Source organism: Mirounga angustirostris, unplaced genomic scaffold (assembly GCF_029215605.1).
Source record: "Mirounga angustirostris isolate CCGP_5_RB_7025 unplaced genomic scaffold, mMirAng1.0.hap1 SCAF_9, whole genome shotgun sequence".
NCBI classification, from domain to species: Eukaryota; Metazoa; Chordata; class Mammalia; order Carnivora; family Phocidae; genus Mirounga; species Mirounga angustirostris.
The window spans coordinates 34,426,818-34,452,540 of NW_026991717.1; the positions used below are offsets into that span (position 1 = coordinate 34,426,818).

General features: G+C 44.2%; 1 protein-coding gene and 1 long non-coding RNA gene across 15 annotated transcripts in view; one reads left to right on the forward strand and one right to left on the reverse strand.

The window, feature by feature from the left end:
- The window catches only part of LOC123861036 (protein mono-ADP-ribosyltransferase PARP6), a 58,785-nt gene that overhangs the window by 5,301 nt on the left and 27,761 nt on the right, over positions 1-25,723 (forward strand). For 4 of the 13 annotated variants that reach the window (XM_064570184.1, XM_064570183.1, XM_064570188.1 and 1 more), the window contains 15 exons: positions 679-828; positions 1,983-2,193; positions 2,689-2,742; positions 4,950-5,045; positions 5,645-5,737; positions 6,363-6,488; positions 7,946-8,011; positions 8,920-8,987; positions 10,269-10,317; positions 10,564-10,676; positions 11,422-11,494; positions 12,212-12,281; positions 17,539-17,618; positions 18,010-18,073; positions 18,222-18,306. In XM_064570184.1, the coding sequence (XP_064426254.1) occupies positions 679-828; positions 1,983-2,193; positions 2,689-2,742; positions 4,950-5,045; positions 5,645-5,737; positions 6,363-6,488; positions 7,946-8,011; positions 8,920-8,987; positions 10,269-10,317; positions 10,564-10,676; positions 11,422-11,494; positions 12,212-12,281; positions 17,539-17,618; positions 18,010-18,073; positions 18,222-18,306 (1,398 nt within the window). Of the gene's footprint in view, positions 1-678; positions 829-1,982; positions 2,194-2,688; positions 2,743-4,949; positions 5,046-5,644; positions 5,738-6,362; positions 6,489-7,945; positions 8,012-8,919; positions 8,988-10,268; positions 10,318-10,563; positions 10,677-11,421; positions 11,495-12,211; positions 12,282-17,538; positions 17,619-18,009; positions 18,074-18,221; positions 18,307-18,647; positions 18,757-25,723 lie in introns of those variants that run through there. The other 9 variants (XM_064570186.1, XM_064570191.1, XM_064570192.1 and 6 more) reach the window with 7 other exon arrangements.
- LOC123861037 (uncharacterized) lies at positions 6,940-25,673 on the reverse strand. 2 transcript variants are annotated; one of them, XR_010404965.1, is made up of 4 exons: positions 25,233-25,673; positions 24,581-24,695; positions 12,793-12,976; positions 6,940-8,053 (listed from the first exon to the last, which is right to left on the reverse strand). It is a non-coding gene; the product is annotated as an uncharacterized LOC123861037 (long non-coding RNA). The 2 variants fall into 2 exon arrangements; XR_006794938.3 differs by having other exon boundaries at positions 6,940-12,976; positions 25,233-25,539.

Sequence of the window (25,723 nt, forward strand, 5' to 3'; positions counted from 1 at the left end):
AAATAGATTTTTTAGTAGGGTTGGAAAATTAAGGGAGCTGGTAACGATGGCTTCAATTTTCTGTTAAGAAGGAAGAGGCTATCAGCTGTAGGTGAAGTTAAAAGCTTAGAGAAGGCGGTAAGGATTTAGAATAATAGCTTAGAGTAATGCCAGAGAGGACTGATCAAAGACAAGTGAAAGAATTGACAGGACTAGCTGAGGGCCCAGCTCAAGTTGGAAGCCATAAGTTTGGGGATATAATTTTTTGCCTAGCAAGTCAGTACCCCTCATGTCCCTACTCTTTCACTATTTACAAAGTAGAGGGTGGTACTCAATTCCATCCCACTACTTCTGTTCCACTGTCAGTATAGTCATTCTTGGCAGTATATTCCCAGGTTCATGGCCATTGAAGGCTCACCTTTGAGATCTTCCATTAAAGGCAAATCATCTCAGAACTGTTCTGGTCCATTAGACCAGGTAATGGGAGTGGATATTTACCCCTCAGGTAAAGAGGTACTTTAGGACAGTAGATTTCCATGTGCTAAGGTCATTATCAGGGGATCTTTAGACACACTTCCCCACCACAACTAGCTTTACAGCCCCTGGGTCTGAATTTTAGGTTAATTGCTTTTCATAGTTTATTCCTTGACCTATTCCCCTGCCTGAGTTTTTGTAAGCCTGTTCTCTTTGATTCCTTAGGATCCTGGGTATGTTCACTTCCCAACAATGGAAGCATCTCAGCAACGATTTCTTGAAGACCCAGCAGGAAAAGAGGCACAGTTGGTTCAAGGCAAGTGGTACCATCAAGAAGTTCCGAGCTGGCCTCAGCATCTTCTCACCCATCCCCAAGTAAGTGCTCCCCTAGGAGCAGATCATCTCTAATGACCGTGGTCTTGTCTGAGCTTCCACCCCACTTTCTTGATTACCTAAAGTTATCTATTTTGCCTTCTCCTAAGGTCCTCTAAATTCTGCACCTTTAACTGTTAACACCACCCACACCGTCCTGTCCCCTTGGTGTCTTTATCCTTGTACTTCTGACACCAGTATTCATACCTTGTCCTTTATGTAAAACACAATACCTAGCTCATGGTATGTATTTGAAGAATTGTATGCTAATTTTTTCCATCTTTTCTTTTTTTGAACCTCATCTATTACTCCCTCTCCTAAGAAGGCAGAATCTGAGAATAGTCATCAACTCCTTGTTCTCATGAGAGGGTGCACTGATTTATTATCTAGGTTTTAGAAATAAATATTGTTGTTCTCTGTCCCCAGGCCTACATTTTGTCCCCCTGGGGCCTCTGACTTGCCCAAAGGCTAATATAAACCCAGATTTGTAGCTTCCCAGGCACTATTATTGACAGACATTAGGCTCTTTGGGTTGCAACTGCTTCTTGCTTAGTACAGTATTTAGCACGTAATCATATGTATATAAACACCACACACACACACACACACACACACACAGAGTAAATGAAACAGGCATCCTGTCCAAGGGATCATTCCATACCTGGCCTAGATGCCATAGAGATTGACTGAGACTTTGCCTCTGCCTGTTCTCCGTGTTCCAATCTGAAGAACACACAAATAATGACATAAGAATCAATTCAGGTTTGTGATCTACTTGTTTTAAAAGTGTTTAAGATCCAATGGAACTTGCCTCAGGTAGGAGTTCTTCTTTGGCTTAAGTCACTTCACCCATCCTGGCCTAGGACACACTTATCTCCAGTGTTTTGTTTTTTTTAATTAAAGGTTTTTATTTATTTATTTGACAGAGAGAGATACAGTGAGAGAGGGAACACCAGCAGGGGGAGTGGGAGAGGGAGAAGCAGGCTTCCCGTGGAGCAGGGAGCCCGATATGGGGCTTGATCCCAGGACCCTGGGATTGTGACCTGAGCCAAAGGCAAACGCTTAATGACTGAGCCACCCAGGTGCCCCTCTCCAGTGTTCTTCTAGGGCTCATTCTGAATCCGTAGTTTCATCACTTCTCTTTGCTCTCTCTCCAGATCTCCCAGTTTCCCTATCATACAGGACTCCATGCTGAAAGGCAAACTGGGTGTACCAGAGCTTCGAGTTGGGCGCCTCATGAACCGTTCCATCTCCTGCACCATGAAGAACCCCAAAGTGGAGGTGTTTGGCTACCCTCCCAGTCCCCAGGCAGGTCTCCTGTGCCCCCAGCACGTGGGCCTCCCTCCCCCAGCACGGACCTCTCCTTTGGTACATGGGCTGGGGAGGGTTTGACTTGGGTGTCAGGAGGGTGGGAATGGAAATGTGGGAGTATAGCTTCTCAACATGAGGTGGGAGTATGGTTTTTCAGGCATCCTAAATCAAACTTGGACATGTACCATGAATGGGTAGAATGGAGCACATTTTTTAATAGCTGAAAACATAACTGTCTGGCAAGCTTCTCTGATAGTAGGCCATGAGGCAGGGAGTCTGAGCTTGGGCATCCCAAGATGTCATGTATGATTTTATTAGGTTGTGGTTAGGACTTGGTCATCAGCTGCTGTATTAACCTATCCGCCTACCTTGAAGAAGGTAGGAACCTTTGGCAAAAATGTCTAAAGGTCTTCTCTACAGGTTTGGGATTATTTAGGCTAATTGGAGGTAGGGCGTAGCTATTTCTGGAGAATCCTAGGTGATGAGTGTGAGGTCTTTCTAGGCACCAGCTTCATAGGAGGCTCATGATGTCTCTCTTTCTACTCTCATCAGGTCAGTGGTCACTGCAAGAACATCCCCACTCTGGAATATGGATTCCTTGTCCAGGTAATTGAGTTCAAAGCTTCATTCCTAAGCCTTTCCCCTGTTACCTGACTCATCTGTTCCCCTAACATCTCTCAGCTCCTCAGTCAGTTAACAGATATTTCCTGAGTTGCTCTGCTCTTAGAACTGTACTAAGCATTGTGTGGATAGGAGAAAAGAAGGCATAGTTCCCATCCTCAAGAAGCTTATGGCATTATTGGGAAGACGCTAACAGATCATGTCTGATCAAGTGCCAAATGATGCACAACAAATTTTAAGTGCATTGGTGTCCAGATATGAGAGGGATTGACACTGATTTCCTTATGATCCCCAACATCCTCACTCAAGTGGTCTTCAGTTTTCCCTATACCGCTTTCACTGCTCAGCTACTACTGGGTTATTTCTTTTTCATATCTCTTTATTCCCTGGACATGCTTTCTTTGATTTTTGCATCTCTATTATTTTTGTTCCCATCATTCCCTCCTCTGGCCTTCCTCCCCATATCTGCCTTTTGCAGTCAAGGCTCAATGCTATCTGTATCATAAAATTCTTCTCCATTACTCCAATCATACTAGGTTGGAGTGATCTCTTCTCTCATTGAACTCTTAAGATGCTTGTTGTTTTGTATGGCACCTGTGTGTCACATACCATATGCTTTGAGTTGTAATTAGTTTGTATACATGCCACACCTCCCTTGTTGGTGTTGAGGGTTTGAGAAGACAATCTTTTATGTTATTGCATAATCAAGGAAACCATTCACCAAACTGGGTACATAGTGGGCATTCAGTACATCTGAGTGAATAAAAGCCCTTGCATGTCCCTTTACCAGCCCAAAAGTATGTGAAATGGGAACAACTTGATTCATACAAAACCTGGTACCTGATAGAAAGAGTCATGGTAAGACAGAGTGTGGTTTGGGGCGCCTGAGTGGCTCAGTCGTTGGGTGTCTGCCTTCGGCTCAGGTCATGATCCCAGGGTCCTGGGATCGAGCCCCGCATTGGGCTCCCTGCTCTGCGGGAGGCCTGCTTCTCCCTTTCACACTCCCCCTGCTTGTGTTCCCTCTCTCGCTGTGTCTCTCTCTGTCAAATAAATAAATAAAATCTTTAAAAAAAAAAAAAAAAAAGACAGAGTGTGGTCTTATTTTGTTATTGTTGTTTTTTTTTTAGGTTTTGTTTTTGTTTTTAAGTAAGCTCTACACCAGTGTGGGGCTTGATGAGCTCATGACTCTGAGATTGAAAGTTGTGTGTTCCACTGACTGAGCCAGCCAGGTGCCCCTAGACAGGACGTTTTATTTTTTTTTTAATTAATTTATTTTTTTAAAGATTTTATTTATTTATTTGACAGAGAGAGACATAGTGAGAGCAGGAACAAGCAGGGGGAGTGGGAGAGGGAGAAACAGGCTTCCCGCGGAGCAGGGAGCCCGATGCGGGGCTCAATCCCAGGACCCCGGGATCATGACCTGAGCCGAAGGCAGACGCTTAACGGCTGAGCCACCCAGGTGCCCTAGACAGGACGTTTTAAAAAATTCTTTAGTAATGAGCACTGGCTGTTATATGCAACTGATAAATCACTAAATTCTACCCCTGAAACTAATAAAACACTATATGTTAAGTTAAAACAATTTTTTTTTAGGGTATTGCCAAATGGCTCTGGATTTGTGCTCTCTTCCCAACAGAATTGTGTCTATGCTTTTGACGAGTGGACAGGCTGATTGTTCTGGGTAGTTGAAATGGCTTCTCAGGCCTCCTACCATGTAATCATGGACTGAATATTCACCTATCTCAGAGGGACAATCTGTAATTACCACAACTAAGGTTAATAGTTTGGGTAGTACCTGTTAATGTTTATAAAATACTACCATGAAGGGGCACCTTCATGAAATTATCTCATTAATCTCCATTCCTCTGTGGGGTTAATAATACCCACTTTATAAATGAAGAAACAAGGCTCAGGTTAACTGATTTGCCCAAAGTTATATATGTTATCAAGTGGTAGAGGGGGGTAGGATTTTAACTCAGGTCTTCTGCCATGGCTGTTCCTGTGTTTACTGTAATATATAGTTGCAGCTCTAGAGTTGGGCCATCAGTTTAACTAAGCGCAGGGCCCAAAAATAGATTCTGCCTTAGGCACAGGGCTGGGAGTAGGGAGAGTAGCTGGAAAGAAGCTTAAATAATTTCCCTTACCTGTGCCTGTACTTCCAAAGGACTTGATACAATCTCTTCTCTCCTAAGATCATGAAGTATGCAGAACAGAGGATTCCAACGTTGAATGAGTACTGTGTGGTGTGTGATGAGCAGCATGTCTTCCAGAATGGGTCCATGCTCAAGGTACATGCCCTAATTTGTGACCCTCTTCCCTTGGACCCTTAGCCAAGGCGCCTTCACTCCTCATCTCGCCTTTCTTCCTAGGTCTATGGTAAAGGTAGAATTCTGTCCATACTCCCTGAGACTCTAGAAATAATTGTTTTTCTCAGAAAACAAATCTCAGCAGTCCTGTTTGGAAAGATGAGGATATATGAACATTTTTGAAGTTATAACCCCCACCCAGTATTTAAAAATAGGGATCAGGTATTGATCAAGATGATTGCATATAATGGTGTTCTCAAGGACTCCCAAGTCTAGGTAGGTGGACAGACACTGCACTATAAGTATGGAGAGGAGACACGAGCAGTGTTGTGGAAACTTACAACAGAGAACATCTAACTACCTAGGGAAGTCATGGAAGGCTTCATAGAGAAGATAGCATTCTCTCTCAAACTTACACATAAGGCGTTTTAATTAAGACTAATTTGTAGTTTTCTTATGATGTAGAGGGCCCCAAATTCCTACCTCATTCTAGAGTTGTCTGAGGTCAGATTTGTCCTCTCTATAACACCTTCTTACTGCACACCCTGTGCCACTACTGTCTGTTTAATATGTCCATCCAGCCAGCCGTCTGTACTCGTGAGCTGTGTGTTTTCTCCTTCTACACTCTGGGAGTCATGTCCGGAGCTGCAGAGGAGGTCGCCACTGGAGCAGAGGTATGGGAGAGGGAAAAGCTGCTGGAGAACTGGCATCAAGAAAGGCCAGGCAACCTAGCAGTTTCACTCCTTGCAATTTAACCTCCAGAAATGCTTACATGTGTAAGAATGTTCAAGATACTCTTGTTTGTAATAGTGAAAAAAAAAACATGGATACAATTCCATCTCTGGGGTTCTGTTAAAGATACCATGGCATGTCCTTACAGTGGGAATACTATACAGCTATTACTTATGGGTAGAACATTATATATAAAAAAGATAATGCAACAGTAAGTGTAGTGTAGTTTTTTTTTCAGTTGCCTATTTAATAAAATAACTAGTTCCATAGGAAGAATAATCTGAAAGGATAGACATCAGACTTAACAGTAGTACCTGTGATGTGTGAGATTTGTTTGGGGGTGGGGGATGATTTTTATCTTTTCTTTAGTCACTTTTTAATTCAATGTTACTTGAATTTTTATAAGCAGCCTGTATTTTCTAATGAAACCATAAGCATATTTGCTTTTTAAAAAGAACAGCAGAGAGAAGTGCTGAGAGCCTCCAAAAGGTGGACCTATGCTGGATACTATGTGACTCCCAGCTCTGGGAGATCCTTTAGCTTCTGCCCTCTTTCTTTTCTCCTAAGGTGGTGGATCTGTTGGTGGCCATGTGTAGGGCAGCTTTGGAGTCCCCTAGAAAGAGCATCATCTTTGAGCCTTATCCGTCTGTGGTGGACCCCACTGATCCCAAGACTCTGGCCTTTAACCCCAAGGTATCGTTGCTTGGGAAGAAAGTCAGGGCTAAGGAATAGAAATGATAAGAGATAGTGGGAGTCTGTGGGCTGTCGTTCTAGTGTATATAATAGCTTGGAATGCGGGACAGAAGGAATGGAACACTTGGTTGTTGGGAACTCTTAAACCCCAAGCTTTAGCTGTTTTAACTAACTGAGTTTGTTAGAAGGAGGAGAGAAGAATTAACATTATTGGGTTTTACTAGTGAAGAATATCGACTTTGGAACCAGACAGACCTGGATTCCATTTGAGGTTGGTTCTACTCTTCCATGGCTGAATGGTGTAAGAAAAGTTGCTTAACCTTTCTGAACCTTGATTTCCTTATCTGTAAAAAGGGGATAATACCTATCTTGCAGGTTGTTATAAAAATGAGAGATAATATATGTAAAGTACTGTATTAGGGTTCTCCAGAGAAACAGAACCAGTAGGAGATACATATAGAAAAAGATTTATTAGAAGGAAGTGGCTCGTGTAGTTATGAAGGCTGAGAAGTCCCAGGATCTGCAGTTGGCAAGCTGATGACCCAGGAGAGCCAGTGGTGTAAATTCCAATCCAAAAGCTGGCAGTCTTGAGATCCAAAAAGAGCAGATTTTTCAATTCCAGTCCAAAGGTAGGAAAAGACCAGTGAGTGTCCTAGCTTCAGCAGTCAGGCAGGGAGAGTTCCCTCTTCCTTGGCCTTTTTGTTCTCCTCAGACCTTCAACTGATTGTGTGAGGCCCATCCAAATGAGGGCAGGCAATCTGCTTTACTTAGTCTGCTGATTCCAAGGTTAATCTCATCTAGAAACACCCTCACAGACACACCAAGAGTAATGCATGACAAAATGTTCAGGTACTCCATGACCCAGTTAGATCAACTTGATTAACCACTGACAAAATTAACCATCACAAGGGGCGCCTGGGTGGCTTAGTCGTTAAGTGTCTGCCTTTGGCTCAGGTCATGATCCCAGGGTCCTGGGATCGAGCCCCAAGTTAGGCTCCCTGCTCAGCGGGAAGCCTGCTTCTCCCTCTCCCTGCTTGTGTTCCCTCTCTGTCAAATAAATAAAATCTTAAAAAAAAAAATTAACCATCACAAGTACCCAGCAGAGTGCCTCACTATTACCCTTCTTGCTATGTATCAGGCACTATATAGGTTCTTTACATATGTTATTTAGTCCTCAGAACATCTCTGAGAGTGTAGTGGGAATTTTTATCTTCATTAACATACAGGGATACGAGGTTCTAAGAGGTTAAGTAACTTCCCCTATTACTTCTAGCTGGTAAAAGAGAACTAGCAGGTGATTCCAGAACTGTCTGACATTCAATCTGTGTTCTTTCCATGACATGCTATTTCCCTGGGGCCTAGACTTCTTTTGTACATCTGGCCCTCCCTTTTCATTACATCTTACTCACCTCTACTTTTCTTCATCTGGGTCTTCTCTTCCTATTGATTCCCCACAGAAGAAGAATTATGAGCGACTTCAGAAAGCTCTGGATAGTGTGATGTCCATCCGGGAGATGACCCAGGTATTCTGCCCTCTGCCTGTCCTGCTTAAGTGCCCTGTTGTGCTTGGAATCCATGGGAATGGAGTGAAGATTTAGAAATGCTACTCAGATTCCTCACTGTATTTTCTTTAGTCTTCCCTCTTCAGCCTTCCCAATCCTTGTTCTCTGTTATTCCTCTTTCTCACTCCTGATGTCTCTCTCAACCTTTACCTTTGCTGCCAATTCCTTCACAAGTTGTTCATATTTAATGTTTTCCCCATAATTCTTAGGGAATTAGAGAAGTGAGTGAAAGACTTTTGCCCAGGGTTGGGAGGGTGAGGAGGGGGCTTGGACGTAAGGAACTAGCCCCAGGGGCCTACATCTTCTGTCCTTCTAGGGGTGGGGCAGCCACATGGAGCAGTGACCATCCTTTGACTCAAGGCTGCCCCTCACCAGACTTCCCCACCCCTCGTCTGCAATCTCTGCATGAATAGACATTCATTTGTACTCACATTTACAGGTGGGCCTCTTCTCAGCAAATCCTATATTATCACAGTTCAGATTAACACATAAGATATACCTAGGAGGGATGATTTGTCAGAAGGACTCTGCTTTATGTAAAGTTTTACCACAGGATTCCTTAGCCTGATCTTTTTGGGACATTGATTTTATTTATTTTTGATTTAAAGTCAACTTTTTAGGGTTGTAGGAATTGCATAAAATGAGGGAGACCCACCTGCATGTTGTTTTGTAAGCATTTTCAGTCATTTTCATATTTATTTATGAGTCTTCTCAATCTGACTGGGCTCCTTGAGGGTGGGAACCCCATCTCCGCTTGCCTCTCTGTGGCCTACGGTGCCTACCTTGCCCTGGGCCCTGATAGTCAGTCTGTTGTAAGTGGGAGGGCCCCACCTCTCCTGGGAGGTAACTTTATGGCCTCTGTCTTACAGGGCTCATATCTAGAAATCAAGAAGCAGATGGACAAGCTGGATCCCTTGGCCCATCCTCTCTTGCAGTGGTAAGTAGTATGGATAGAATGGTTCATCCTTCGGGGATTGGAAGGGAGGTGTGGGGGTGTATATTAGACATGGAACCTACACCTTCTTTTAGAGGCAGTTTTAGCATCGTCCCTGAGGTTATAGATGTTCTGGCTGCTTTTTCTTGGGGTTTTATTGATATACTGCCCTGAAAAGAACTCAGAGCCTACTAAGAACTCACAGATTCTGACATCATGTTTCGGGTTCTCTTTAGGTGTTGTTTCCCAGTAGGTTTTTAAGTATCCTCTGTATGTAAGCATTAGTACTGTTAAAGCTCAGTTTTCTGTGCATCCAGAGAAGTCTGTCTCCCTCTTCTACTCCCTTTCCCCGTCTCAAGGCCTTCCCTGTTGTTGTACACTGTCCAGAGCCTTGAGGCACTATTATTATTCCTTTCTAACAAAGATCCTGAACATTTCTACTGCCCTCCACCTCCTGCCCTCCTTCCCTGATCTTGATTTCTGTTGTTTTCCTGACATAGCTTTCCCCTCTTTTCCTCGTCAGCTTTTGACATCAGTACTTTCTCAATGCAGCATGCTCCCACATAGCATGAGGAGTGATCAGGCATAGACTATCCAGGATGGCATCACAAGTAAATGGGTGAAGCCCAAAGAACCAAACTGTATCCGCTACATGAGATAACATTGCCTTGCTGAGCCCTCACTGTTTTATGCCTTTGTTCTCTCCTGTGCTCTGAGTTCAGCCGACACACAGCCCAATTTGTCCTTGAATCCTCAGAAGATTGTTGTAGTTTCTTCTGTTTTTTTCTCCAGCCCAAACAGTAACTTTCTTTCCATTCCTCCCCATCCTCAAGAGCCCTGAAGGCTTCCTCTGAGCTCAGATGGGATGGCTCTTGAGCCCCAGTTGTATGTCTCTAAATCCCAAGTACAAGTTGTCACCCTGCTAATACAGATCCCTGCTTTCTGATTTTTTTTTTTTTTTTGTAGCTGATCTTATGTACTCTTCCTTTTGTATTATCTTTTTCTCTTCCTAGATGTAGCAGTCTCCCTTTCATCCCTGTCTTTCGTCCATCGTTTACCCAGTAACTAGCTGGTCTCTGGTCGGTAGCTTCCCTTTTACATTTTTCTACACGAGCATTACCACCCCAGGAGTACCCAGATAGTGATCTGAACATTTCACACAAGGCAGACAGCCCTGGAATCCTTGCTTGTTCTCCCAGGGGTTCAGCAAGGCTGCTGCTTTGTTCTGGATGGTCTGGCCAAACATTCATTCTTTCCATTCCTTTTTTTTCTGTTTTATGCTAGGATCATCTCTAGCAACAGGTCACACATTGTCAAACTACCTCTCAGCAGGGTAAGTGACTATTCTTCTAAACTCTTGAAATTTCTGGTGAGGGGCAGGGAGGGGCCCCAAACCAGCTAACCACATTGGTCCTAGACTTGTTTCATTGGCTCTGTCCATCAACAGTAGTCTTTGGACCTAAGCATAATCTCTTTATTTGGGGTCAGTGCAAGCCTGATTTGCTCCCTGGCCCCAACCCTTCCCTCCCTGATCTCCATTTCTGCTCTGTTTTCCTGACCCGACCCCCACCCTGGGCAGCAGCTGAAGTTCATGCACACCTCACACCAGTTCCTCCTGCTGAGCAGCCCTCCTGCCAAGGAGGCTCGGTTCCGGACCGCCAAGAAGCTCTATGGCAGCACCTTTGCCTTCCAGTGAGGAGGGTGGGGACTGGGAGTGGGGGTGGGGAGGACAACAAATAATTCAGGGGGATGGGAGGGCAACTTCACTTGAGGTATATGAGTGTGTGTTACCTATGTCCACTAACTGATCAGTCAAATATTTATTATTATTATGGTAGGTGCTGTAGAAGGTAAAAAGATACATATGATATGGTCTTTACTCTCAAGCTACTTATGTTATAGTTGAAGAAAAATGACATTTACATATAAAAAGATGTGGTTGAAGGAACAGATCAGAGGAGATAGATCTGAAAGCTACTTGGAAGGAAATCAGTGATTTATGCCGAATTGTGGGAGGGGAGAGAAAGTGAGAGAGAGATTAAGAAGGGCGTAGTGGTGCCCTTTTCTTAAAATAGATGTCAAATCAGGACTGGCAGCCGTATTTGGGATCAGTGATAATTTGTTGAGTGTGAGATGCATCTACTTAACTTTGAAATATCAGGAAAATAGACAAAATGCTGAACCAGCATTTGGGGATTTAGGATGGGACTACCTGAAGCACAGAAAAAAGGATGGGACTGGAAATTAAGATGGAGGGTTAGCCACACACACATATCTTGCATGCCTGTGACTGTATCCATGTGCGTGTCCATCACTAGGTGTATCTGTGTCTATCATCATGTCCTGTGTGGGTGAGGATGGGTGGGAGTGGCAGTCTTAGAAGTGCTTCTGGGAACCTCATACTGTGAGGACACATGTCTTCTACCCTGCCTTACAGTGGGTCCCACATTGAGAACTGGCATTCGATCCTGCGCAATGGGCTGGTCAATGCATCCTACACCAAACTGCAGGTGAGGCTGTGCCCCTTTCCCTTTCTCTCCACACCCCCTCCCTGCCCCACTCAGTTTTGGGGAAGGCTGCTCTAGAGTACTCAGCTGTTTTTGCCTCAGCATCCTCAAATCTAGCCTGTTGTGGGGCTTCCCTAGGAAAGAGGTTGAAATTGTTTGTATAGAATGAATGTGGCTGTTGTATCATTGACCCCAGGCTGTATTTTTTGGTGGTTTCGGGAACGGGATTGTAGTAATAGGCAGGAATATGAATTGCTAACTGCAGCCACTGTGATGAATTAACCTGTTAGACAAAGCTTTTTAATTTATGTGACTGTCATTCAGTCAATTCAGAGAATTGATATGAAAGACTTGTTTCTTTGGCCTGTGAGCCTCCAAGGAATGCATATTGTCCCTCCTCTTGGCTACCTGTTCTATAGTTCCTTTTTTGGAATCTGCATATGTGCCAAGGCCTGGGGACAGGAGTATGGATTCTGAGGGACTGACTCAGTGGCGCTGCCACTCCTCACTTTCAAAGACATCAATATCTAGTAGGACAAAGGGGTTAATCTGCAGCCACTTTTCAGCCAATCAGCTTTTCAAGAGTAGGTTCCTAGTGTTATCTGAATGAGTGAGAAGGTAATTGGAGGGACAGAGGGCTGGATAAGCCTTGTGGCTGCCTAATATACAGCCATGGGAGGGCCCAGGCTCATATTGCTCATCCTGGTGTTTCCCTGCAAGCTGCATGGAGCAGCCTATGGCAAAGGCATCTACCTGAGCCCCATCTCCAGTATTTCCTTTGGATACTCAGGTAAGAAATACTCTCTGGCCACCTTGACTGTATTTACGTCGCATTCATTTTGTAAATACATAATCTATGCTGTCTCCTCCTCGTTCATCATGGATACTTGGTCTTTGTCAGCTCTCTCCCCAGTCATAGATACATAGTCTGTCTCTCTGCCTCCTCTTATTAGAAATTTAGATTCTTTACAAGGCGAGGCCAGTTGTCTCCCTTTCTCTTAGATAGTCCTCTTCTCCATGGGGATAGTTTTATTTATTGTAGAGGCTTGACTCTGAGATTAAGTTAGGGATTAACTGGGAGATTGAAATGAGGCTTTGTGTAGACTACATTTTTGGTGTTAGCGGTAGCCTGTCATTATTATGGATGGTGTATGTGCCCACGTGCATGTGAGTTTATATATGAATACACTTGAAGGCTTGAGTAACTTCCATTGGCTTACATGTCTGGAGACATTGTTCTCCCTGACAACTACCTTTTAAAATTTCAACTGTTTATAATTACATAATATTATAATAGTTACATTGGATGGAAGAGAAGGCCTTGTATTCCAAAGATAAGGCATGAATGAAGCCCATATTCTAGTCAGGAGATAAGTCCAGCTTTGTTCTGTTCAGAAAACGAATCTGACTTGAAGCTCTCTCAGTGTTCCAGGTTCATGTCTTAGTTCCTTTTCACTCTTCTTTTGTTCTTGTTCTGTATAGTCTCTGTATAAAGGATAACCACCATATATTTATACATCTGCCATATAAAAGGGACAGTATTAGATTCTTTATAGGTTATTATTTAGTATTCTCCAGTAATTTAACTGTTACAAAGATAGGAAAACTTAGGTCCAGAATCATAGAACTTAGAAGAGTCTCTAAATTTTAAACTACTGTAACAACAGAAAAAACCCAAAAAACTCACCGAGCCTAGATAGTTTTATAAGTGAGTCTTTTTTTTTTTAAGATTTTTTTTTAAAATTTATTCATTTATTTGAGAGAGTGAGAGAGAGAGAGCACATGAGAGGGGAGAGGGTCAGAGGGAGAAGCAGACTCCCTGCCGAGCAGGGAGCCCGATGCGGGACTCGATCCCGGGACTCCAGGATCATGACCTGAGCCGAAGGCAGTCGCTTAACCAACTGAGCCACCCAGGCGCCCCTAGTTTTATAAGTGAGTCTTACACCAAACCAAACCAATTATTATAGTCTTATACAAAATTACCCAGAGAATGGAAATAGAATTATAAATCATAAAAGATCAGTAAATTTGACTTTATTAAAACTAAAAACTTGTGTTCATCAGAAGACTTTGTAAGAAAGTGAAAAGCTACAAACAAGAAGACATTTAGCAACACATTTAACTACGAAAGATTAGTAATAAAAATGTATTTTAAAAATCAAAGCGCTTGGGTGGCTCAGTCAGTTAAGCATCTGCCTTCAGGTCAGATCATGACCCCAGGGTCCTGGGATCAAGCCCCATGTTGGGCTCCCTGCTCAGTGTGGAGTCTGCTTTTCTCTCTGCCTCTCCCCTTGCTTGTGCGCTCTCTCTCTCTCTCAAATAAATAAAATATTTTTTTAAAAAATAAAATAATTAAAAATCAATAAGAAAAAGACAACCTGATAGGGAAATAGGTAAATGACATGAACCGGCATTTCACTGAAGAAATGACCAAAAAATATGAAAAGCTGCTCAACTGCTATTAATCAAGGAAATAAAATCAAGACCAAAAAGACTTACTATTTAGCACCTATGTGGATTGGCAAAAATCAAGAAATCTGGTAATACCTCTAATGGTTCTAGAAGTTGTAGATCAGCAGGATCTCTTTTATTTTTAATGGGGATATAAATTGGTATAACCACTTTGGAAAATAATTTGGTGTTAAATTTCATAGAGCTGAAAAATTTTATCCCAGCCACCCAGCATTTTCATTCCTGCCTACATACACCCAAAGGTGTACGTGAATGTTCAAAACAATACCATTTGCAATAGCAAATCTTGAAAACAACCCAAATGCTCATTATCAGATTATCAGGAGGATGGATAAATACATTTTAGTATATTCTCAGGGTGGATTATTATTTAGCAATGAAAATGGATGAACAGTGGCTCTCAACTATATGGAAAAATCTTAGTAATTAGTTGATTTTAAAACAGGCAAGCCCAGGGGCACCTGGGTGGCTCAGTCGGTTAAGCGTCCAACTCTTGGTTTCAGCTCAGGTCATGATCTCAGAGTTGTGAGATCAAGCCCCATGTCAGGCTCTGCACTTACCGTGGAATCTGCTTGTCCCTCTCCCTCTGCTCCTTCCCCCACCTCCATGTTTTCTCTCTCTCTCAAATAAATAAATAAAATCTTAAAAAAAAAAAAGCAAGCCCAGAACACTACTGAATGATGTCTTTTTTATATTGTTTAAAAGCAAACAAAATTAAACATTTAGGTGCATGTGTGTATGTGTGTATGCTAAAACTAAAGAAATTTCAGGATAGTGGTTACCTCCAAGAAGAGGCAGATAGTTAGGTGTAAGTCACTAGTAATGTTTTGGTTCTTGGATTTAGTTTATAGGTTGGGTCTTTAGGTATAATAGATAATGAATAAATAAATTAATGATAGTGTGTCATGAACCAAACCTGATGATGAATCCACACAGGGTAAGTGCCCTATAAATACTGATTGAATGCGTGAATGAATCTTACTCTGTGTGCCTGCAGTGCAAAGTAGGGGTTGTGTTGGGGTAGTCTTTTTGGCTTCTTTGTCCAGGTTTCTCAGTTTTTATCTTTGTCCAAGCCTGAGCTTCCCTCATTAAGCTCTTATTTTCTGAGTTAGATTCTTCTGGTTCTTGGTGCCCACAGAATTCTTGCTTCCTGTCTGTTCTCTCCCTGTTCCTGCCCTCTTTCCTCTCTCACTGGCTTCTGTTTACTACTAAGTGCCTGAATCCCTTTAGTTGCCATATGGAGCCAGGAATCTCTGTTGACCCCTTATCTTTCTTCATTACTTTCCTGATTATATAAAAACATCATATGGCACCATTCTTTTCCCTCTTGCAGAGGTCCATTGATTATGGATACAAAATGGCATAGGATTTTACTCTTAGAGTTACATCCAGTCCTTTATTACTTTACAGTTAGGAAAGCTCATACAGAGAAGTTAAAGGACTTTCTTGGGGTCACACAACTGTAAGTAGCAGAGCTAGGATTGGAGTCTAGGCCTCCTAGCTTCTAGGCCAGTTTTCTTATCACTTTATTGGATTGACCAGGTAGGCTTTACTTGAATGACTGCGTCTTTGAGGGTCCAAAGATATGTGAGGGTCTATCATATGAGATGTGTACAAATGTCCAGTTTATTGTAGTTACTCTAGCATTTAGCCAACTCTGTCTTCTTATAAGTTTCCATCTTACCCTATTTAGCTCTGGTTTTCTCTGTTCTTCCTCAGGGTATCCTTAGTTTTGTGGCATTCGGTGCCCTCTGGGAGCCGGTATAAATAGAGAGCATCCATTTGGCTCGTGGAGCCTCTATTCCAGTGACTTGGCCATTGTGTGCAGGTTATAATGAGGGCCAGTGAGAAAGAAGATGGTAATCATCTGTTTGTTTAGTTCTGTTTAGAGACTTCTGATATGTGTGTACTCTGGACACAAAGCATTAAGGGATTATGCCAGCCACCATGTTCTCAGATTTTGGTCTTGGTAAACTGACAGAAGATCATTGGGTCAATATGGACAGGACAGTGTACAACAGGATTGGGATGGGACAGGATTTGGATTGTATCATAAGGGCCATCTCAAAGACCAGCCATAGAAAGCAGATTGTTCTTTCTTATCCTCTGGGGTAGAACTTGAGTGGGAATTTCACTCAGAATCTTGCACTGAAATACCCAGGATGAGAAGGTCATGATGTTTGGATTCAGAGCTAAACCTAGTTAAGGCTAATGGAGAAAGTGGAAATAGAGGGGTGGTAAGTGTTCTGTAGGGGGAAGAAATTAATTTAAGTCTTGCCCTGAGTTTTGTTCAGGCCATAAATCTGTCATGGGACTTTAGTGTAAGTGCCTGATGAATTGACAGCCTGAGCAGTGAAGAATGTCAGTCCAGTCATCCGCACTCCTACACCATGGCTAGCACAAAACCAAGAATTGAAGCAGAGTGGGATTAGTAATAGAAAGTTGCAGGATGGAGTGGTGAGGCCGGGTTTATGGCCTGTTGTGATAGCATCATTTCCCATCTTCATCCATCTCCCCCTCTAACAGAAAGGGACACACATACACACACACGACTGTGATAAGGCTGGGCCTGTGAGAAAGCTTAGTACAAAGACTGAAGTCTTAGTCACAGGCCAAAAACAGTTGGGAGTAGGGGCACACAAGCACTGTTTTGTATCTAAATAAGAAAAATCTAGAAGGAGTCTATAAATGTTATAAATAGGGCTATTCACTGGGAGATATGGATGGTGGAGGATTTATGGATTTAGGTAGGGGGGAAACGAGGGAATTGGCACCACTTCTTCAAAGACTTGAGGAAGTAAGCAGGATTCTTAAGGTTGTTGCCATTGTGGTTACTTGTGGAAAATTATTCATCACTTACCTGCTGTGCTTTCTGCCTTTTCTTTTAAGTGACTCTGGTCATAGTTTTCTATGTAACTTTGAGACTAGAGCAGATCTGACTCGCAAAGCGAGTCTTCACTCTTCCTTTCACTTCCTCTTCACTCATTTTGCTCAACCTGGCATTGATCCAAGGTGTTGATACCACTTTCCTGGGCCCCTCATTCCTGGCTCATTTCATGTGTTCCTCCCCTGTCTTAGAGCCTTTTAGTAATTCTCTGATGTTCTCAGGATAACTCCAGTTGCCTTAACATGGTCTGTAAGGCCTGCCTGATCTGACCTAGCTTAAAGCTTCCACATCATCTGTTGTCACTCCCCTTCCATTGACTATGCTCCATACAAACTAAGGCACATTGCTTTCTTCCATGTCCTGTTACCTCTGCCAGAACACTTTCCTCCTCTTCATTTAACTAGTTCTTCTTAGCTATCACTGGGAAGCCTTCTTCAAACCCCTAGAGCAGGCTAGTTCCCCCCTGTAGCTCACACATTGTTCTAGATTCTCCCCATTACACCTCTTACCATACTGTGTTGTAATTACTTGTTCTTTGCTCTAGTCTCCATCAGACTAAATTGTGTCAGGGCAGATACCTTGTTTGTTTTATTCACTACATGTGTAGCTCAGTGCCTGGCACTTAGTATGCACCTTAGTAAATATTTGAGAAATGGGTGAGTGAACTGGATTTGTTGTTCTGTGACAGGCATGGGAAAAGGACAGCACAGGATGCCCTCCAAGGATGAGCTGGTCCAGAGATATAACAGGATGAATACCATCCCCCAGGTATTATTGGTTGGCACTGCTCTAGTGAGGCAGAACCCTTCCCCTGGGATAAGTTTAGGCTACAGAGATGGATGGGGAAACAGATGATTGGGGAGGTGGGTAGTTTGCAGATCATTTGAAGGAATCAGATATGTTCTAAGATGAACAAACTTCCAGAGTCATATGTGTGGCCTCAGTCATAAGTATGAAAGCAGAGACTGAGTTTAAATGCAGTGACATGAAAATGTAAAGATGGAAGCTATGGACTCATCCAGACTGATTATGGGAAAGCAAATTTGGGCGAGGTGGTGTCTGGGGAGTCCCAGATATCCCCCCTAGCCATCAGCAGCTAACCGTGCTGTCTAGGTAAAGCTGTAACAGTCCACCTGGCTCTGCTTTCCTTCTCTTCCAGACCCGATCCATTCAGTCGAGGTTCCTGCAGAGTCGGAATCTAAACTGTATAGCACTTTGTGAAGGTAGGTGGCTTACCCAGTCCCTGTTTTTCTGTGTCCCCAACCTTATGATCCAGCCAAGGGTGTTGTTGACACATCATGTCTTCCCTCCCCTCCCTGGACTGTGTGACTTAAGCATTATATCTATAACTTCTGGCCCCCTTTTTCCCAGTGATTACATCTAAGGACCTCCAGAAGCATGGGAACATCTGGGTGTGCCCTGTGTCTGATCATGTCTGCACACGGTTCTTCTTTGTGTAAGTCTAGGAGGGTACCTTGGGGCTCACTCTGAGGAATGAGGGTGGGGGTGGGATGGTGTGATTACTGGGAAAGTCTGTTTCTGTCATCCAAGACTTGTCCCTGGCTACCTGTGTGGAGCTGGCACTGGAATTTTCCCTGTGGAAGATGGGGATGGGTATAGGTCAAGGTCTGTTTAAAGGAAACGAGATAAGCTGAATCTTTTCCACCCAGAAGAATAGCAAGAAAGATTTTTAACTTCTGGGATGGGATGGCCACAACTCCAAATATAATTCCACTGGTTGACATTATTCTGGTATTGTTCTCCCCCTTATGCTCACACTTGCCCTATCTTTGGCAGATATGAGGATGGTCAGGTGGGCGATGCCAACATTAATACTCAGGACCCCAAGATACAGAAGGAAATCATGCGTGTGATCGGAACTCAGGTTTACACAAACTGAGGGGGCCCCAGCCCTCGTACCACCCCTGTTCCCCCAGGATCCATCTGCCCTCATACAAGGGCTCAGGAGCAGCATGCGAGGCTGCCCTGAGGAATCAAGGGGCCATTACCAAGGGGCAGGAAAAGGATAGAAGAGGCAGCCTTCATGGTGGAGACTGACCCAGGAACCACTCCACATTTGGATGGCCCAGACTGACTCCCTACTCCTGATTTTCCCAGTTGACTTCACCCTGTTTGTAAATAAAACAATAAAATGGAAGGTGCTGTGGACTGGATATGATCACTGTGGTCTGACTAGCCTTGGCCCAGCACCTGCCCCAAGCCCCCAAATGGGGTGTTGGGTGGGGAGAGTGGCATATCCTCAGGGTTGGAACTAATTATGTTGGGTGGAGTCAAAGCTGAGTCCATCTAGTGCAGTGTCCTACAGATCTGGCAACATTTTTTTCAGTGGACTGGATAAAGAAGGGAAACTTATCAGTTATGCAGATGACACAAACTCAGGATAGAGAATACCACTGATGCCTGTTCCTCAAGATTTAAAAGGACCATTGAGGCCAAAGCAGCTCAGATTTCCTACCCTTAGGACCTCTGTCTTCTTTCTGCATTTAACCTAGCCACTCTCCCTTGCTCTCTCAGGGGTTGGGCCCCTCTCTCTTCCTCCCAACTATTTCTTTAGGGAAAGGGAGGTGAGGGCGAGATAGCTGAAAGGTACAGGAAGTTGGCTTGGTCTCTAATTTGATATCTCAAGAAATGCAGCCTCCCTTGATAAAACAAAATCCAGATTCTACAAGAAAAGACAGCTGTTTCTAGGAGACCTAATTGTTTCATTGAAATTCCCACTGCCAACCTGCTTCTGGCCTTTCAGGCTGTGCTTCATGTGCCTATAACCCTAAGTTCTCTGACAGGTTGGACATTGCCAAATATTTTATGAAATATTAATGAAGAAAAATAGATAAGAATAAGCACAGAGGTTACAAAAAAACATTAAACAAGGCTGGCTTTTCAAGTATTGGCTTCTTATTCTGTTATAGCTGCCTTTTTTTTTTTTTTTTTTAAGATTTTATTTATTAGAGAGAGATCACAAGCAGGGGGGCGGGCAGAGGGAGAGGGAGAAGCAGGCTCCTGGCCGAGCAGGGAGCCCAATGCGGGCCTCGATCCCAGGACCCTGGGATCATGATCTGAGCTGAAGGCAGATGCTTAACCGACTGAGCCACCTAGGCGCCCCTCTGTTATAGCTTCTTGATTTACAGCGTCCGCCCAACACCACCTATTGTCTTTCATTACCTTCACCCTACTTTGGAGATAACCTTCTTTGCCTGAGTACCTTACCTGTGTTGTAGTTCCTGACCTGCCTTACATAGAAGTACCATTCTTTTTTTTTTTTTTTTTAAAGATTTTATTTATTTATTTGAGAGAGAGAGAATGAGAGACAGCACGAGAGGGAAGAGGGCAGAGGGAGAAGCAGATCCCCTGCTGAGCAGGGAGCCCGATGTGGGACTCGATCCCGGGACTCCAGGATCATGACCTGAGCCGAAGGCAGTCGCTTAACCAACTGAGCCACCCAGGCGTCCCATAGAAGTACCATTCTTAAGGTCTGTCCCCCTAGGAACTTTTTCTTAAACTTCATCACCCGTTCTTTAAACTTTTTTTTTTTTTAAGATTTTTAAAATTTATTTATTAGAGAGAGTGAGAGAGAGAGCACAAGAGGGGGTAGGGTTAGAGGGAGAAGCAGACTCCCCGCCGAGCAGGGAGCCCGATGTGGGACTCGATCCCCGGACTCCGGGATCATGACCTGAGCCGAAGGCAGTCGCTTATCCAACTGAGCCACCCAGGCGCCCTTCATCACCCGTTCTTAATCAAGACTGTTACACTCTGACTCTACAAGTCTCCTAAGGTTGTCTGTCCCATTCTGTTTTCAGGTCTAGGAGAAATACCCTTCCACTAAGTAAATGGCCCCATCAGGAAGCCCACCCTGACTGAAATTCCTGTCTCCTAGGAGGAGCTCATCTGTATAGTATTAGAGATAGCTAACATTTTTTAGTTCTTACTAGGTAAGTGCTGGGCATTATACTAGTAAGCACCTTAATAATTTGCTAACACTTTGGCTTACTGTGTGCTTGGCATTGTAAGCCCTCTACGTGTATGGACTAATATAATTTGCACAAGCCTATGAAGTAGGGGCCGGCATTCCCATTTTGTAGGTGAGAAAACGGAGGCACAGAGGATAAGTGATTTACTCATATTCCACAGCTAGTGACCAACAGGTGACCTGACTCCAGAACTGTTATTCTGTTTCTAGGCTAGATAACCTTTCACACTTTACAAGTCATTTTTTCATTTAGTCCTGATAACAAAGATGGAAGATAGGTTTTCTTTAGAGATCTTAAATAACATGTCTGAGGTCACACAGCTGGTTAGTGGCAGTGCTGGGTTTTTAACCAGGGAACTGCTCAACTCCAGAATCTGAGCTCTTAATCATTGTTTTAATTCCTCAGAGGTTCTCAGACTGCGCACACAGGTGTTCCAGCAACTCAGCCTAGGTTCTTGGCCACTCCAGTGATATAACAACATTTTTGCTCAGTTTTCAGAAATTGTTAATGGATTTTTCTCAGTTGTAAGTATTTCTTATAATTTATCAGTGGCACCTGCTATAGGAAGTACTAGCAATAGATAGAATGAGAAGTAAAGCACAGATAGTATATATAACCAGGAGAAAACTCAAATATCTGAGCTAGTCTCATGGGTGTCACTTTTTTTTTTTTTACAGCATATACATAATGTCTTTTTTATGCCAATAAGATTGTAATGACCTTAAATACACCATTTTATAATGTCCCACATAAAAGCAACAGGACTCTGAATCTAAGCAGTTTGAAAGCCATACATAATCATATCTGAAAAGTTTTAAAAGCTATTTGATATAAAACAAATCTAATTAAAACCTATGGCACTTCTCTAACAACGATGACTTCATTGCAGGGAACTTGCAGGGTGGGGCCCTGAATTTCTGGGGAGGAATGCTCCCACAGCCTGGAGGAAGAGTGGAGGGAGGATTGCCTCTTTCTCTGACCCAGGCCTGCCTACCAGGGAGGTGGGGAGGTGGGGGCCTGTGAAAGCCAGGTCTGAACCAGAGCTCATCCTTCACAGAGGCCAAGGCTAGTACAAATACTGCACACACAGGTTGACAGTGGCCTCCTATCTTTCACATGGTCCTGGGCCCAAGAAGCCTTAGTTCATTTAGACCTCGACATGCTGAGTTAGGGCTAGGGCCAGAGAAAGAACTATCTTCCTCAATTAGTTCCAGGTGGAGAGTAGATGGCTATGATTTCTGGATTGAGAACTCGGAAAAACCCCTGGAGTTTAACTTTCCTCTTCCTTCTCATGGTAATTTTCCATACAGGCAGGGTGTGGTCCTGACTCAGTATGTGGTGAGGATGTGGCCATCCATAGGGGAGGAGCCTTCTGCTTGGTTCTGCCTTTCATTCTGGCCAGTGGGGAGAGGGAGGAAAGAGTCTGGTGCTGAGTCATAACTGGGTTACTTAACAGCTTCTCATAGGATAGATTCTGACATGGAGGTTTGGGAGATGTCTCAGCTTCTGGGACCAATTTGAGAGTGGTGGGGAGGAAGCCTCATGGTCACACAATTACCTCAGAGCGCCCCTCCCCAGAAAGGTGGGAATAAAAGTCAGCTCCAGTTCATTTGAAGGGGCATCATTCTCTCTGGAGTATAGGACTTTCCACAGAGATTTCAGAACCACTTCCCCCCTCCATGCGCCCCCCCAGTGGGGCCAATGATGCCATCCTTTAAGTTAAAGCATTACCTACAAAAATATTTTATCTAGGAGAGAGACCAAAGTCTCCTTAGTTCTAGCTGTCCCGTCTAGACTAAGTGGGTCAGGTTACTGGTAGCCAGTGAGCGTGGAGATGAAGACTGGAGGTATGGTGCCAAGCAAAAAGTTTGACTGAATTGCAGCAGGAGGAATTTCTGGGGAAGGGGTCACTTAATCCATTGTTCACTGCTACCTTTCTTGGTCTTCCGAATCTCCGGTTACTTTGGGGGATAGGGTCTGCTTACAATCCCACCAACATCTTAGCGAGCCTAGCTATGGCTACACTTGTAGGGAAAAAGGAGAGAGCACAGGGCTTCCATGGGACTGGCTTGGTGGATAGGATTAAAGTACTTTAGGGAGACTTTGTCCTGTGAGCCCTAACAGTTATGGGCTAGAGAAAGACTTGCAATGGGTGACGTAGGTTGACAGGGTCACCTTGATGAGGCAGTACTTCTACTGGAATGAACAAGGACTCCTCAAGCTTCCCTCCTGCTTCTAAGTGCTGATGGGGCATTTCCTCAGGAGGGGGGACGTAGATATAAAGTTGCATTCAGAAAACATTCTTTACCTTTCCTATCCCCTGGAATGGCCTTCCCATACCCATCTCTATCCTAACCAACCCTCCATGCCTCTTCCTACATGAAGCCTTCCCCTTCCCAGACAACTTGTTCTCTCATTATCCCTAATTTGAAAAGCCCAACTTTCTCTTCCAGGAGTTTTCTGTGGGGGAACTCTGGAATTAAGATCTTGTGCCACCCTGGTGAGCCTGAAGAGCTCTTGGGAGTCCGAAGGAAGGCATAGAATAAATTACGTCTACTTGTCTGGCTCTGGAAAGGGCATATAAAGTCCAAAGTGATAAGCACTTCTGCTTTAAATCAGACATTCAGGGCCAATGGACTGCCCTGGAAATCTGTATTGGCCTGAAAGAGAAATAACACTGCCGTTTCAGACAGGCCCAGAGTTCATGTAATGGTAAAGCCTGTAAACCTCACCCTCTTCACCAGGGCCAAAGCTTGTCTTTGGACCCCAGGGGTTTGGGTCCTGTACCATTTGCTGACACGCTTACCCCATCAAGGGACTCCAAATGACCTTCGAGAATTAGACCATTTGATTCTGTGGTTCTGTGGCCCTGAATCCAAACAGGTAACACAGCAATCTATACCCTCACTCTTACACAGTCTAGTGAATCTAGCAGCTCCCCCTCCCATCCTGCCAGGTCAGAGAGCATAGTGGAAGGACTGGCTCTAGGGGAGGAGCTTCGGGGGGGGGGGTCTGTATTCTGCCTCAGTTCCCCCACCCCCAGGTTCATGTAGCCTCGAGGTTACTTGTTGCCGGGTCAAAGGAGTGGAGATTCAGGATGACCAAGTGAAGGCAAACAGTTACTTGAATTCAGAAGGATGTTCTGGCACTAGTCAAGAGGACCATCCTCCACAAGGTCAATTCCCAAAAAAGGGGAAGCTTGCTGGGCACCGTGCAGTACTCATTCACATACATCATCTGATCAAACCCCATCCTATGAAGCAGGAATTGTCTTCAATTTACTTTTAAGGAACTGGTCATAGAGCTAGTGAGTAGGATATGGTCATAGAACTAGTGAGTAGAATTGGAACTAAGATGGAATCCAAACTTTCTTGTATATTCTGCTTTTCAGCAAAACAATGTCAGTCACCTTCCATGTGACAAATTTTCACTATGCATCTAAATGTGAGCAAGGATATGCTGGATTAGTCTCTGCCAGAGTTTCATGGATGGCATTTTTTTTATGACTCTTCAGTTTAATACATATGCCTTTCAATCTTGGGAATACATCTAGACTTAGAACTTAAATGCAACATAGTCCAGCACTGGCCATTTCACTGACACCCCCACGCCCCAGTGTTGTCCACCACTCTTTTTAGTTCATCTTTAGCTCAGGGCCAACCAACTTCCTATCTACAACTAAGGGGACCAGAAAAAGCATCCAGAAGAAATTGAAGGATTCTATCGCAAACAGAAACTTACTTTTAGGGTGTCACTTTCTGGTCCCATCTTATCTGAACCAACAGGAAAGCGGAATGAAAGACCTGTGATTCCCCTGCAAGGCAGATGTCTCTAGCAGGTCACACCCATTGGTCTCCTGTTCCGGGGAAAGGAAAGACCCAAGAGAATAGTCTTAACGATTTTTAATGAGGCAACATTGTATCTGTTCTCAAAACTTGGCTTAATGAAGGCAAGAGTTAACAGCTGCTTCATTGATAACTGCTGTCATCACTGGTTGTTGACCAATCACCGGGAATCGGAAAATACTTTGGAGAAAGATGTAAGGAAAGCTCTAACGATATTGATTTAAATACATAAGGTTGAAAACAAAAGTGCTGATTCCTGCAGATTTTTTGGCTGTAACGTTCTGACATTTCCTGATGGTCAGTTCTGCACTAATATTAATACCTTCTATTCGCTTTCTACTCTCAGGCACGCTCTGCAGGATTCCAGCCCCAACTAAAGTATTCACCTGGCCCCAACTTGTCCTTCCTTGTTCTAGCCCTAAGAACAAAAAGACCTCGCGCTCCCGCTCCATGTACACTCCGCCCTCCCTAGTTCTCCCCTCGCTCCAGTGCTAGAGCCCTTCCGAAGGCGACCTCCAACCATCCCACGAGTCTCCAATTCTCCCCACCTTCTGATCCTAACTCGGGCTCCCTAACTTCCTGTGCGACTCAGTTTCCGAGGTGTGTGCCGGGGCAGGCACCCGGAGGTATGGGGAGTCGCGGGACGGGGCTGGAGGAATGCTCCTGGAGATCCATAAATCTGGGCACTGCCCGGTTAGGTCAGGACAGTTGGGGCAGCCTGGGCCGAGGGTCAAGAGAAGAGCCCTCGTCCAGCACTCCCAAGTTGGCAGCAACATGTGGTAGCCCCGGCGCCGGGGGGTCTGGGAGGGAGGTCTCCGGAGTTCCCGGGGCGGGCCCTGCCGCCTTGCCACTTCCCCATTGGCCCGCGCAGAGCGTCAAGGCTGCGATTTTTATGTAACGTGTCCTTCCGCCACGGAATATAGTCCTCCCCTAAAGGGCAACCTGACGGAGGGTTCCGAACGGCGGCACTTCCTCCTGAAGGTGACTGCGCCCGGCGAGGACGCGGAGGGGCGGGGCCGGGCGAGCCGGGAGCCAGGAT